The sequence below is a fragment of the Nomascus leucogenys genome, chromosome 3 (assembly GCF_006542625.1).
Source record: "Nomascus leucogenys isolate Asia chromosome 3, Asia_NLE_v1, whole genome shotgun sequence".
NCBI lineage: Eukaryota > Metazoa > Chordata > Mammalia > Primates > Hylobatidae > Nomascus > Nomascus leucogenys.
This window is the reverse complement of record NC_044383.1, coordinates 112,223,719-112,239,818: the sequence shown is the minus strand read 5'-3', so window position 1 is coordinate 112,239,818 and position 16,100 is coordinate 112,223,719. Positions and strand designations below refer to the sequence as shown.

Sequence of the window (16,100 nt, the reverse complement as noted above, 5' to 3'; positions counted from 1 at the left end):
TCACGGGATTTTTTTAAGTGGCATAAGCAAAACAACTGTGAAACCATTTCAGATATAGGAAAGAGGAAAAGAGTAAATGGGTTGATGTAGACAGGAATCAGGGTTCTCACTGTGGAAGAAGGTACACATAAACACAAAATAGGGTAGTCAAAAGGAAATCTGTAAGGACTGACTGCAATTTGTAGTATATGTGCAAATTTACAGTGTCTAAAATATGTATATGCATGTGTATGTGCATATGCACAGTATATAGGAATATATACATGTATATTTGCACAAGCACTTACATGCATATTGTGTATATAGGCATATATATTTTCTAGTTTGTCCACTGAAAGGATCTATAATCCAGATTTCATTTCCCTGCTAAAAGAAACAAAAATTCCTTGGAGAAATAGTGACTGATACCAGAGCTTGAACAAATAGAAGAGAAAGGAAGGAAGTATGCCAAAGAAACAAGGATAGGAACATGTCACAAAGACAGACTCAATGTGAAAGAGCTCTCACTGGGCAAATCACAATTTGAGGAACAAAAGTAATTAAGAAAATTAAGAAATATAATGAATTATAGACCACTGGGGTTAAAAAGGAGAACCCACTAGTTCATATTAATAACAAATAGAAAAACAAATACATGGAAGAGAGGAAAGGGCTTTTGCTTACAGTAGAATAATGAATGTTGACTTGTAACTGTAGAGGGAGCACTGGAGTTGGAAAATCATCCCTTTGAAACTATCAAAGTAAAAACTGGTTCAGGAAAGAATTATCAATGGCTACTAAACCTGACGACCTGAGTGGTGAGAGGAGACTGGATAAGGAATAGAATACTACATGGTCTTAATGTGTCTCTCCACAGATTGCTTAATAGCAAGAAAAAAAATAAAATAAAACCACTAGTAATTGTACTGTTTATGATTATGAATGGAAAAAAATCAAACACAACCTAGACCAGATGATCAAAAATTACCAATACCAATGCAGGGCAGAATGTAATCATGTACACACCCCTGAGAAGGCCACAAAAATCACTGATGTAGTGGTCCAGCTGGGAATGTATAACCTAATCCTAATCTTGAGGAGACATCAAACAACCCAAAATGAGGAAAAAATTAGATAAAAAATAAAGGGAAGAGAAATAGCATCTTGAAAAGTACAAATTTCATAAAAGAAAAAAAAAGAATTTGGCTGTGTTCCAAATCAAAGACATCAAACAAATATTAACAGCAAAATATAATACCTGATCCTAGCCAGGAAAGGCAAAAGGATGCTGTCAAAAATATTAACACTACTGGGTCAACTGGCAAGACTGGAATATGAATATCAAAGTACTATATTAATACATCTATTAACATTGAAAACAGTACTGTGGTTATGTAGAAGAATATATCCTTATTCTTGAGAAATAATTACTTGAAGGGTAAAGGGATGTGATGGATACAACTTTCAAATGATGCAGGAAAGAAAAGATTATGTAAATATAAACAAATAGAACAAACGATAAAGCAAATGAGGCCAAATGTTAACAACAGCTTAAACTAAGTTAGGGATATATGCATGTTCTTTGTCCTACTTTTATTCTTGTAGCTTTTCTGAAAGTTTGATATTATTTCCAATAAAAAGTTTAAAATTTGGGGTGAGTTACTTAGGATAATGAGAGTGGGGTAGAAAAGAATATAGAGTATGCTGAGGGTTGGTGATATGGAGAAACTGGCAGAGAAGAAAGACTCACCAGTGAATTAACTCAACAATAAACAGAGGAAGTTATTCCATCAATTAGAAATTTATTGACCTTGATACTACTTCTTCCTAAGCATATGTGGTCATATTCCTTAAGTTACTACATGGTGTAATAGCTGGTTGGCAGATCCCAATGCAGAGAGAGGCAGCTCGAAGTTAAGGGCATGAGCTCTGGAGTTAGACTGCTTGAGTTTGAATCCTATGAAACCAATATACTATATAACCTTGGCCAAGTCACTTCACCTTTCTCTCTGCCATAATTTCCTCAAGCAAATTTTTAAAGTATCTCCATGTTAGTTGTTGTAAGAATTAAACTAGATAGTAGCATCAGAATGCATAGCATAGTACCTGATACATTTACTATTCAATAAACGTTAGCTCTGCATCATCACTGCCCAAGGGGAAAGATGGCTGCAGGGATAGGCTCCAACCACAAAATGAGCCATATTGAGTTTGGTCAAACAAATTTAAATACAAGTATTTGCTGGGTATGGGCAAGATCCAGCAAAATTGAGTGGAAGTAGGAAAAAGTCTGCACAGAGTCAGATGGAGTTTTAGGACTTCCATAAAAAATTATCCCAATCATATGCACAAAAAAACCAAGGTCACTGCCACAGCGACCAGGCTATCTAGCCCATTGATACTTTGACACTTTTCTTATTTCACACTTACTTATAAACCTCCACAAACCAACTCAAAGATAGGCTATATTAACTGTTTTTCTCCATCCACATATACAGTTATGAATTTAAACTGTATGTATACATTTAAACCAGATAAATACATTTTTTTGATCTTGTCATTCAAGTCTTTCTTTCACCAAGAGTTTTCCTATTTAAATAAACTATATAGCTTTACAACATTTCTACAATGTATGGTATTGCAAGTTTTTCTGCTACAAAAAAATTAGATGGATGCTCCCCTCTAGTGGTTTATCTGGAATAAAACCCATACAATTCTATCAGCATCATCTTTGAAGTGGCAAAAGTGTTAAATACTAGCTATTACACAAGTATGTGGTTGTCTCTTGGCCACTATCCAAACACAATTAAAATATTATCCATTTACTCTTTTAGCAAAAATATTACTATGACCTTCATTAATAAGCAACATCTCTACACTAGCTTAAAAGTTAAATAAAAATACCTGTTCCAACAAATGGATCAAAGACAATATCATTTTCTTTCACTTTTCCATGGTTAGCCATAATGAATGACAAACCAGCATCCATACTTGTATTTCCAATAAAGTGTCTTTTTTTGACACTGTATGACTCAATAAGCTCTCTCTGTCCATCTGCAATCTAAATCGGAGATATTTCTCATGTTAGTACAGCCATACAGAACAGACTTAAGATAATCACTCACAATAAGACCATTGTATTTTGCTGATAAGAACTTCTTTCCACTTATTACTGCTCTAAACTTATTTATTTAAAATAATGTAATTGAGGTAGTTATGAACAAAGCCTTTTATTGCTTAACGTCATTCCATTTACTTTGTCTTTTCAAAACAAGTATGAACTGCATTTGAATGCAATTATTCCAGAGGTAGGTGTTAAGGTATGCCCATTTCTTTGTTCTCCTACATAACAATAATCTCTAATATAAGTCACAACTTCCACTCACAGCTTCCAATCACCCACTTAAAGCCTCAGAGAAGTCGGCAGAAATGCTTTACAGTAATTCCATTTCTTTTGGAATGGAAGGCCCAGATTGGAAATCTCCACAAATGAGATTCCTCAACTACCATAGCACTCTGTGTTTTCTCTGCTTTATAAAAAAAAGAAACAAACAAACAAACAAAAACAGTCCAGATGTTCTGGTAAGTCTTGTTTTAACACTTCCAGGTATACCAACTCCTCCCTATACCTAACAAGCCTCTTGCACTTCATTTAAAAATCTCTTGGAAAACACAAAACAAAACATAATCACATACTCTTCACCAATTTTAATCCATTCAGTAGTTCTGAATCTTTAGCTGCTTAAAAGTTCTACATACGAATCAACAAAAGGCCTAATACGTAGCTTTCAAAAAAACAAACGGACATAGGTAGAAAGAACACTTGCTCACCCATCTACCAAAATAAATATTATGTGGATTCTCAGGGATGCAGTTTGGGTCCAAACCATAATCCTCCAAAACAGAGAATACATGTTGTGGTTTCTTTAAATTCACTTTTCCTTCAAATGGCAGAAATTCAAGTGCCTAAAAGAAACAAAAGAAATGCTAATGTCTTATAATAATTTACAATGAAAAATGGCGCTTATCTAATAACATTACCTTGTAAGCCTGGAGTCAACATTAAATAAAACATGAAAAGCACTTAGCACAAAATGTGGTACAAAATAAACACTTCACAGACATTAGGTATTCCTATATATCAACAACGGCTAGACTGCATTCATCATGTAGGTTTTTTGTTTTGCTAAATTTACTTACATCTATTCGCTTGATTTTCTCTTCTTGTGTCAATGTCTTATTAAAAGTGTGAATCTTTATTTTATATGTAGAGTCTGAATGTAGAAATGGAACCTAAAATAAAAGGAAATCAGTTTTCTGAGCATTTTAATTCTACAGAATCTGCACGCATGCCTATATAAAACCACATTTTACTACGCACCATCTTCTCCACAGGGTAATTTTTAAGAGAACTGTACAGCTCCTCAGGAGATTGTCCATGACCCCACAGTTCAAATATAGACCTAGGAAATAAATGATTGGTACTAACCTCAGTAAAGAACTTAGTTCACACAGGAATACGTACAGTCATTTTACTAGTTCTTTATGCACACTCCACTGATTATTGCCTATGTTTTGCAAAGTATAAATTAATCAGTTATTTTAGATAAATGGGTAAAAAGCTCCAGAAAAGCCAATTATTCCCAATGTCTTCTCCATAATACAGAAAGACTAATGACCAAATAAAAATGTTATTAACGTTTAGCTGGCCAGGCACAGTGGTTAATGCCTGTAATCCCAGCATTTTGGGAGGCCGAGGTGGGTAGATCACTGGAGCCCAGGAGTTCAAGACCAGCCTGGGCAACATAGTAAAACCTTGTCTCTATAAAAAAGGCAAAAAATTGGCCAGGCATGGTGGCACACACCTGTAGCCCCAGCTACTTGGGAGGCTGAGGTGGGAGGATCACCTGAGCCCTGGAATTTGAGACTAAAATGAGCCAAGATCATGTCACCGCACTCCAGCATGGACAACAGAGTGAGACTCCGTCATGCATGTGCGCGTGCGCACGTATGGACACACACACACAATTTTAGTAACTAAGTTACCCAAAATGTTGAGATCTAATAAGGCATATTCCTAGGTACTTGTTATATTTTTCACCCTTTTGTCGCATGCTCAAAATATTTCATGTTAATAATAAATTAACTTTCAATCCCTTCTAACACAGAAAAATTTGAATTTAAGTTGGTTTTGAATCTATGCTTTTATAAAAGTCTATCTTCATTCTGATACAGTTAAACTGTAATTTTTTTCCTTTGCAAATGATTTCTTCCTTTTCTATTGAATTTACAGAGAAAAGGCTTCTACAATAATATTAATCTCACTTAGCTATCACTTAAGGTATACCTCAGCTACACAAAATATATAGATAATAAAAAGCAATTAAAAATTATATTACACAATCGTTAATTGTACCATTAATCAAATATATGAATTAGAAGAGTTATGAAAGAAGCATACAAGTTCTTAGTACTCCAGTGGCTATTTTAAACCTAACAAACAATTATTCAAAAAGTTTTTTAAAAGTTATGTTTCTGTTTTCTACTCATTTTTATTTCATAATAAGGCCTGTTAACAAGCTTCACTGTAAAAGATTAAAGGCTGCAGGTAGTTCTCAATAGGATGAAGTTAACTAAATTTTGGGTTGTATCCAATTCCGTAATACAACAATTACATATGATGATATAAAACATTGCTAACCATGTTAATAAAACTAGATATATGTAAATTCTTATTTGCATTCCATTAGCAAATATAATTTCTACAGAAAGTTTTCAGCAATCTGCCAAAATGTTCAGGAAGAAAAAGCAGCTTAAAGATAACACAAGCTGTTTGGTATTTAAGATGCTAGTTAAAAATACAGTTTAATTTCCAAATCTGATGACAGAAAATTTTCCAATAGTACAAAGAAAAAAGAAATGAAAGAAAAGAAAAAAAAAGTGGATGCCAATGATAAAGTCTAGAAACACTGAGGATAAACAACGAACAGCATCATTACATTAATTCATACCAAGATTTGATACTCATAATTCTTTTTTCTACCAACTGAAACAGTAAAAGATATCTCATGGCAGTCCTCACTTTTTGTTACCTTACACTTCACTAATCTGCTCATCCAATTAAAAACCGTCTATGAAAAAAGCATTTTTGGATTTTCAGCACTTTGGTTATAATTATATGTGGCATCTATCCTGGGTAAGAACATAGTGTTTATATCTCATACTATACTAGCGCATAATATGGAAGTTTTAAAAAATTATTCTAAAACAAATGTGTCTACATTTCCCCAGAGATTCTTTCATCCTTGGTTTCGGCAGGTAACACTCCTCTGGTCCCCCACCGCCACCCAGTGGCAGTTGTATGTAAATGCAAACTAAACTGAGCCTTCACACTACTTTATGCCAATATAGCAAAAAACAGGACTGAGTGGTTATGAGAAGTACCAGTATATTCATGCAGGAGAACATAAGTTTCTCTTACTTGGCACACACTGTCCGTTTCATTAAATTTCTTGCAATATCTTCAGATGGAATGCTAAGAATCCAAAATGGTGACTAAAAGAAAGAACAATATGTAACTTAATTCTAAGTGGCTACATGGCCTCATATGCTTTTATTCAAGAAGTCAATAAGCAGAAGTGCCTATTTGCTACTTTCATGTAAGAATATCTGATCTGGCTGTAACCAAAATAAAAATCGTTCCAATAGTAAAAAAGTAAATTAGAATAATATAGTAAAAACATTTTTATAATGACCCTATAAACGAATATATCCTCAAATGAAACATTAATTTTGTATCTTCCCTTTTATGTAGCTTTATGAAAGGAATTAATGCATATTATATCCCAAAGTATAATCTTGAAATTCATCATGGCTAATCATCCCTTATAATACAGCTATTTTATTTTTAATTTCTAAGTAATGTATTTCTTAGTTGCTAAATGAGACCTTTTTCTAGGTAGGTGTGGCCATCTGAGGGTGAAGAAGGGGCCCTTTGAAACAACTATGATAGAAAATCATGAGGTACATTATTAAATTCTCATTAGCTTTTACTATTTTATATTTTATCTAGGGGAAAAAAGCTCCAAGTGCATCAGGGGTGTTTTCCCAATCCTCTATCCCAACACCCAAGATTACAGGCACTGGTAAGCTGCACCCAGATAACCTCTTGCCAGAACACAGCAAAATCCAAAAGGATCCTGACCACATTTCATCACCCTTAGCCAATTAGATCCGCACTCTCCTTCCTTTCCTCCTCCCCTCAATAAGTGAAAGTCACTCAGGAATAAAAGTCCAACACTACAGGACTTTCAACTTAAGCTCTTTCATCTTTTGCAAGAAATCCTTCCTGTCACACCTAGCTTTTTTCTTTTTTCTTCAACTTTTAAGTTCAGGTATACCTGTGCAGGATGTGCAGGTTTGTTGCATAGGTAAACGTGTGCCATGGTGGTTTGCTGCACAGATCATCCCGTCGCCTAGGTATTAAGCCCAGCATCCATTAGCTATTCTTCCTGATGCTCTCCCTCCCCAGACTCCACCACCCCCAACAGGCTCCAGTGGGTGTTGTTTCCCTGGACATGTCCATATGTTCTTATCATTCAGCTCCCACTTATAAGTGAGAACACGTGGTGTTTGGTTTTCTGTTCCTGCATTAGTTTGCTGAGGATAATGGCTTCCAACTCTATCCATGTCCCTGCAAAGGACATGATCTCCTTCCTTTTTATGGCTGCACAGCATGCATGATCTCGTTCCTTTTTATGGCTTCCATGGTGTATATGTACATTTTCATTATCCAGTCTATCACTGATGGCATTTAGGTTGATTCCATGCTTTGCTATTGTGAATAGTGCTGCAATGAACATATGCATGCATGTATCTTTATAATAGAATGACTTATATTACTTTGGGTATATACCCCATCTTTTTTCTTCCAATATTTACCCTACCCAACAGAAAAATTCAAAATAATCCAAACAAGAAAAAATATTTTCATCTTAGTATTACTTTTATTGAGAAAATTTTTAAAGCAACGAATAAAATGAAATCGTTAATTATGGTAGAGCTAGTCAATGAAAAATATTATGTAGCTATGTTAAAGATAAAGGCCAAGTAACAACTTAGGCCTATATTGACACTACCAGGTGAGAAACACAGGCTGCAGAAGTAGAATTACAATAGGGAAGAAAAAGTACACGAGGAAAAAAAAAGACTGGAAGGCAGCATCCCCAAATTGTAAGTCATGCCAAGGAGGAACTGCAAATTATTTTTTCTATTTTCCAAACTTCTGTCATACACTGATAAACTATAGTTTTATGCAAAATACAAAGCTTATAAATTCACAATCTTATACAATGCACAATTTCAAATTTTAAAATGATTCTCAACACGAGCCCAACATTCTGCTAAATTCTAAATTCGAATTCTAAACACAGCTCACCAATGGAGCACAGCCCTTTTTTAGGTGAAAGGACAGATACAAATTATGACACAACTGTTGATTAAAAATTTAAAACAAATAAAATACTAGAAATAAATCTAAATTACTTAACAAAACCACAATTTTTCCCAAAATATCCTCTTTATTCCACTGCCTCTCAAAACAGATACAAGTAACCATACAAATATAAATTTAAGATATGCACTTCTTCTCTTCAAACCCAAGGCTCTATTTCTAAGTATACTCCATATGGTCTAATGAAAATTTAACTTACCTTTCCATAAGTTTCTTGACTGCTGGCAAACTGACCTCCAAAAAGTGAAAGCAAAGACTTTATTTCCTGTATTGAAAATATTATAGAGAAAATACATTTTAACAAAAGGAACTAAAAATGTACTAAGGGAGATAGGTATTACACGACTAAAAAATAAGAGTAGGCTGATGATCTGAGGCATTTAAGTTTCAACATCAGACAATTACAATTAAGGGTTCAGAAAAAATCTAATAGTAAAAACCGCAGGTAAGTAATTTCTGAGAAATTTTCGACAACAGAAGAGTTAGCAAACATTTGATCAAAAAATTCCCTGATTTTGAAAAGGAAAAAAACAGATTACACAAAGTGCAGATTAGTAAGACTGACGATGAATAAAGTTAAAATGAAAATCAGACAGATGATTTGAAGATGTTTGGAAAAGAAAAAAATAATCAGCCAGGGCATACCACTATATATTCATTAAGCACAAATAACTATCTCATCTTTCTACATAAAGTTACAGAACTAGAAAGAGAACTAACATAATAGATACTTTAAAAGCATCATTCATGCAAAGTTGAAATCTGTCCAGATAGTGTTTATATTCTTTGAAGGAATCACTTTGTACTGATAAACCCAAATAATTATACAAATTTTATAATTTGTATGACTAACAAGTTATCTCCTTAAATCACATAAAACAGGTAGAATCACATTCTTCCGTATAGGTCTTACGGAGGATGGAACCTAATGAGAGGTAAGTGTCCCACTGCTGGCTGCCTCCTATCCCCTTTCCTCCCAACCAGAAGGAAGAGCCTTTAACCCCAAGCCCACAGCCATCAAAAGGGAAAATGTACCCAGACCAGGAAGTCCCCCACTCCAAGACCAAAAAGAATGAGAAGTTCAAGCTACTAGTGCCATTTCTATTTTTTCTCTGTCTATGCAACAAATCGTTTTTTAAAATTCAATGTTAGAAGGGGCTGAATTCAGTCCAATCAGATAGATCGACCAAGAACTATCACAGACTACTGATAAATCAGGGAAGGCAGCCCAAAGGTTATTTTGCAACAAGGAAAACACAAATCTGAATAGGAGACATCATGAGACTTAAAAGTTAAATAGACCATAATCTGATTTTCAGCTCTTCCAAATACTAGCGATGTGGCTTTACACAAGAATCTTAAATCTTCCAACTTTTAGTTCCCTCAAATGTAAAACAGGAATCATAGCTACCTCATCAGGTTAGGTCAACTATAAAGAGAGAAGCAGAGAACCTAGGCGGTTATTAAGGGAAGCAAAATGATGAGGACCCTGATAACGATCCTAGAAGTCCAGTGGCTCAAGAAGTCAACCAAGACTGATAGAGTTACAGCACTTAAAAAAAAAAAAAGAATAAAGTTATAGATTAAATTACTTGATCTTGCATGATTGTTGTTTGTTCTATATTAAAGCATATTGTAAAGTCAGTTTTACATTTAAAGCATCCAACTACAACCAAGTTAAAACACCAATGTTTGCTGCTCCTGGAATATACTGTTAAAAAGCTGCAACAAGCTAAAACACAAAGATCCTAAGAGTTAGGTGGGGAAAAAAGTAAAAGATTAAAGTTTTATGGCATAGCATTATCTCTGCTACCCAAAACTTAAGCAGCCACCTAAAACTGAGAATAAATATGATAACCCAAGTTTCAAATTGAAAAGCAAAACATGTTTAAACTACTTCATCAACCTACTTGGAAAAAGCAAAACACAAAATGTTCATTAATCTGTGGCAAATTCAACTTTCCAGTTGAGACTCTTTCTACATTAGGAATCAAAAATAATTTATATTGAACATTGGATATAAAAATGTAGCATGATCTGGGGCATGTGTGATGCATTAATTCCATGAGCTTTTCTATTATTTCAGCTACTTGCTTTTTCATCCATTTAAAACGTTGCTTCAGGACAAGCAATAAAACCCAGGAGTTTGAACTTTAGTAAACGTTATTTAGTACAATAAGTACTATATTAAGTAGCTGCCAACTATACTTGGCTCTGATTAACTCTATCAGAGGTAAAACTGGACCACACTTATATTCCTGATCTCTCATTTTAATTCATAAAGGCAGCCATTCATTATAGCTTCCTTGCTTATCAGTTCTAATGCAGTAGATGGGCCCAAAAGTATAGACTGTCCTTTGGATTGCCTTTCCCAGAAGAGATTCTATATCACTGATTTTAATATTTTAAGCAGCCAGGTGTGGCAGCTCCACCTGCAATCCCAGCACTTTGGGAGGCCGAGGCGAAGAGATAACTTGAGACCAGGAGTCTGAGACCAACCCTGGCAACACAGTGAGAGCTCCCACGACCCCATCCCGCCCCCTGGCACCAACACTCAGCCTCTGATCAACACCTGGCTCTACAAAAATAAAAATAAAAAAATTAGCCAGACATAGCGGTGCACCTGTAGTCCCAGGTACTCAGGAAGCTAAGGTGGGAGGATGGCTTAACTTGGGTCTTTGAGGCTGCAGTGAGCCACGGTCACACCACTGCACTGTAGCCTGGACAACAGAGAGAGAACTGTCTCCAAAAAAAAAAATTTTTTTGTTTGTTTGTTTTTTTTTGAGATGGAGTCTCACACTGTCACCCGAGCTGGAGTGCAATGGTGTGATCTCAGCTCACTGCAACCTCCACCTCCCAGGTTCACGCGATTCTCCTGCCTCGGCCTCCCGGGTAGCTGGGATTACAGGTGCACACCACCACATCTGGCTAATTTTTTGTATTTTTAGTAGAGATGGGGTTTCACGATGTTGGCCAGACTGGTCTCAAACTCCTGACCTCGTGATCCGCCCGCCTCAGCCTCCCAAAGTACTGGAATTACAGGAGTGAGCCACTACGCCCGGACCCCCCAAAAAATTTTTTAAGCAACTAATATGTGCAAGTCCCTGATCTACGTAAAAATACACACACATTTATCTTAGGGAAATTACGGTCTAGTACAACTAACAAAACCACCTCACAACTGAAATGTAAAGTGTAAAAAACAGTACATGTTCTTAAACAGGTAAAAGCAAAAAAGTATTAGAGAACAAGAGAGTAAAAGATTACTTCAGTTTGAGAAGTAAAGTTTCATGGAAACTGCCTTAATCTCTGAAAAAAATCTAACCCAATGACAGAGGAATTCAACTTCCAGGGATGGCAAAAGAGGTAATTCAGATTAAGCCTCCTGCTGAAAAGAACTAGAAAAGCTGGCCATCTAATTGAAGGCATAGAAAGATAAGAAAAATTACCAAACCAACATCCAAGAGAGGACAAAAATTCCGAGGTGGAGCCACTTTTTCCCTGAGACATTTACAAATCCAAAAACAGCTGCAAGAGTGAACAGCCCTTCTGAGTGCCCGACAGAAAGGGAAAAAAAAGAGAAAGGGCCACCCAGGGGGAGAAAAGGATACTTGATGAACCACCTAATTTACACTAGGATGTCAAAAAGCTACACTCTGTGAGTACATGGGAAACAGAACACAAACAGGGCTTAACACCTGGAAATGAGTTAAAACCATCCTAGATTCCTCATGCTCCTATGCATTCCTATCTTCTTCAAGAGGATGTACATCATCCCAGCCCTCAAATTATTTTTTCAGATAAAATTTCAAATACAACATCTGGCATATATTTTAAAAATATCCCAGCACACTATATGAAAGAGAACCAAAAGAAACAATAGAAACAGACCCACAGGATCCCTTTTATCATATACTTTAATATAACTACGCTTTCTACATTGAAAGGGATTCAAGAAAAAAATAAGAATTTTGGCAGAGGAGGAAAAACTACAAAAAGGAAACTGTGGATCTGAAAAATAATCATGTAAAACATATAAAGCTAAAAGTAATAAATATGTGATTAACTCTAAATGAATACTTACTATGTAAAAATCAATCAAGAATGGGAAAGACCCAAACCAGACTAAAGGGAGCATGGGGAGCAAAGGTGAAAGCAGGAATTCAGGGAATAATGAGTCAGTTTTGGCAGCACTAAGGACTAGGTGGGCAGTGAAAGCACAAAGAACCATGCAGTGGTGGACCTTGAATGCCTGACTAAAGATTTTCATCTTAAGAAGAACGAGGGTGTAAAACAAAACAGAGTTTTTGAAAGAATAAACTGGCACAAGGGTAATACACTACGAAGAATTTACAACGGAAAAAACAAGTAAAAATCACCAAGTACTAAGGTTGTTATTCTGGAGACCAAAGTCTAACCACTCCATTGTCACTGCGTTGCCTTACTTTACACAGTCACATTCCTGAGCCTCTCTAGTTCTGGTCCAGTATTCTCTAAGTGGTATCTTTTCTCTGGTACTTCAGAATTATCTTTCTAAAACACAAATGATCTTGTCACTTCCTGGCTTAAAATGAAAAACAGTCAGTGGCTACCCATTAAATCTAAAAATCCAAACTCCTGGCCAGGTGCAGTGGCTCATGCCTGTAATCCCAGCTTGACGCAGGCGGATCACAAGGTCAAGAGATTGAGAGTATCCTGGCCAATATGGTGAAACCCCGTCTCTACTAAAAAACACAAAAATTTTAGCTGGGCGTGGTGGTGCAAGCCTGTAGTCCCAGCTACTCGGGAGGCTGAGGCAGGTGAATCACTTGAATCGGAAGGCGGAGCTTGAAGTGAGCCGAGATTGCACCACTGCACTCCAGCCTGGCAACAGAGCGAGACTGTGTCTCAAAAAAAAAAAAAAAAAATCCAAACTCCTTAGAATGGTGTCAAAACATTTGCAAATCTAGATCTTACCACCTCTCCGGCCTCAGTGCCCACTACTTCAACCTCCCTACCCAAGCCTTCCAAATTATCATAACCAATCACACCTCTGTGTCTTTAAGCCTGTTTCTGCTTCTCACAGAAGGGGGCTTTCCAATCCTCTTCACCAACAGAACATGTCCTTTGTCAATTAAGACTTAATTAAAAATTTATTTCCTCCAGAAACTCAAAACATTAATACTGAATCAATGCCACAATCTTCCTTCATGACTTCTAAGGCCAATGAGTTAAACACAACTGAAGAAAATCACAGAATCTTAGCATGATTACAGATATACGACTTTCACCTTCAGCTGGTTTTCAGCATTGCTCTAATACCTATGCTCTTCTCCACTCAATCGTTTTACTTTTCCCTGTCAACTCTCCCCTTTGTTCTCAATGACTATTTCAAGTTTTACTATTTGTCTCAATTTCCCCATTCAACTGCTGGCCAATCATCTCTCAAGAAATAACTTCCACTCATTCATTAACTACAAAACAGGCCCTCAGGCAACTACTCCACACCCACCCTTACTTTCCTTGTCCAATCTCCCCTCCTACTGAAAAGAGAACCCCTCCCACCATGCCCTTATATCCCTTCTCATCCCATCAGCCTACAAATATACTCAAGCTCAATCTCATTCTCTCCATGGGGAGAATCCTCCTTTCACCCTAGGTCCTCCTCAAACTGTTAACCAATTTGTTACTTTCCCTTATGCTCTAGCTAAGGGCACTCAGTCATCCTATCTCCCCTTCCTCACTTTCCAGTGATTACTAAACCAAGCCACCTGGCTTCTCCTACTAAAACTCAACATATCCGCTTTAGCAAAATTCACCAATTAATTATCTTCTAATTGAGACTATCAATGACACTTTTTCATTCTTTTCTCACTAAAAAGCAACTGCATTCGACATTATCCATTTGTCCCTGCTTCCTGTAATTTTAAACTTCTGATTTCTGAGGTCTCACATCCTTCTGGCACTTGCCCATCTTCTTCATAGCCTCCACCAACTTTCCCTTATTATCAATGCTTCCAAGCATCTATACTTGGCCCACTACTCTTTTGACCTTATGCTTTGAGTAATTTCATCCCCGCTCCTAGTTTTCCTATGAAGAAGACTCCCAAATATTTATCACTAGTCCAGATCACTCTGCCATACTCTATGCATATTCATATATCCACTGCCTCTTGGTCATCTCAGGTTGATGTTACACAAGCACATCAAATTCAGTGTAAACAAAAAATAAATCTTACATCTGCCTATGTTCTCTATTTTAAATGGAGACACTCCTACCTATATACACCCCAGGAGTCATACCTGACTGGTGCCCCTTTCCCACATATTCAGTCAATCCAGCCTTAATGATTGTATGGCCTAAATATTTTCCCAGTCTATCCCTCCTCTTACTTCTTGCCCTAGGTCAGACCTTTTTAATCTATTAACAAGACTATTCCCACAGACTCCTAGTCTCTGGCTCCAGTCTTATTCTTTTCAAATCCATCCTCCATAGTGTTGTCAAATTGATTTAATTTTGTGGTCACTTTTTTACTTAAGGCTCTTCAATAAATCCCCCTTCCAAGCTCCAGGGTATTCAAGGCTTTCATTTTCTGGCCTCTATCTACTTCCCCTGCCCTCTTCTTACCACTCTCTGCCACATAACTAGTGATCCAGTAATAATGAACACCTTGTAATTCTAATTTACTGATTTATCTCCTTGGCCCTCTAACTCCTATTCATCCTTTATTTCAAGTGTCATCTCCTCTGGAAGCCCTCTTAAAGGCCAACATCCCCAACCCCTCAGGTACATTAGATTTCCCTTCCACGTGCTATCGTATTTCCATGTGCATCTATCACTGCACTTACCGACGCTCTTTTGTCATTCTACGCCTATGCGTCTGCTCAGCCCTTAGTCTAAACAGTAAGCTCCTAGAGGGCAGAGGTTGTTTACATCATCGTTATATGACCAGCGTACCGATCTTCGACTACATGCGTTCTGAAAACGTTCCTTGAATAAATAAAACAGTCTTCTCAACTTCTCCATCATCTAATCCCCACCACCATTCCCTCCACTGAGCTTGATCCGCAGATTCCAATACTTAAAACACCAGCCTGAGCATTTGTTAGCTGTCTCTATTCTCCGCGAGACGAAGAGCTCCGGGAGTGAGATGACCGGTCATATTCACCTGCCTAACTCCGGTACTTGGTACACGGGCAAAAGAATGAATGAAAACGTTTAAGCAGGCCAAGGGGTTTGGCCTCAGACTTCTCTCACACACACCCTCCGCCAAGCTCACCCCGCCCGAGGACTGGGGACGCGTAACCCGCGCTGACCAGCAAAGACCCCCGAATCCCAGCTTCCTCGGGCTATGCAGAGCACCTCCACCCACACACCCACGCTACTCCAGCGTCCTCTTCCGTCGGAAGTTCCGCAGGGCGCTACGGACTCACCGGCAGGCGGAACTCTAGATGCTCCTGCGCCATGAGGAGCAGATACCTGTTAAAGGTACACGACAGCGCCATTGCAGCTGCCCACCGTGCGCCTGCGCGGCCCGCGCTAGGTCCCACCGCTTTCTCTCTCCCGAAGCCGAGTCTCCACTGAGACAGAGCCTGAAGGGCCGGAAGCGGAAGCTCTGCGAGGCAGGCG

General features: G+C 37.4%; 1 protein-coding gene across 7 annotated transcripts in view; it reads right to left on the bottom strand.

Annotated features, from left to right (window-relative positions):
- The window catches only part of TRMT11 (tRNA methyltransferase 11 homolog), a 67,045-nt gene extending 50,945 nt beyond the window's left edge, over nucleotides 1-16,100 (bottom strand). For 4 of the 7 annotated variants that reach the window (XR_004029350.1, XR_004029351.1, XR_004029352.1 and 1 more), the window contains exons 1-7: nucleotides 15,905-16,028; nucleotides 8,691-8,756; nucleotides 6,461-6,534; nucleotides 4,361-4,442; nucleotides 4,180-4,272; nucleotides 3,811-3,945; nucleotides 2,884-3,040 (exon numbers count right to left, since the gene is read on the bottom strand). Coding sequence is in view for 4 of the 7 variants with exons in the window: in XM_003255671.2 (XP_003255719.1) it covers nucleotides 2,884-3,040; nucleotides 3,811-3,945; nucleotides 4,180-4,272; nucleotides 4,361-4,442; nucleotides 6,461-6,534; nucleotides 8,691-8,756; nucleotides 15,905-15,976 (679 nt within the window). In the remaining 3 variants the exon portion in view is untranslated. Of the gene's footprint in view, nucleotides 1-2,883; nucleotides 3,041-3,810; nucleotides 3,946-4,179; nucleotides 4,273-4,360; nucleotides 4,443-6,460; nucleotides 6,535-8,690; nucleotides 8,757-15,750 lie in introns of all 7 variants that reach the window. The other 3 variants (XM_030809644.1, XM_030809643.1, XM_030809645.1) reach the window with 3 other exon arrangements.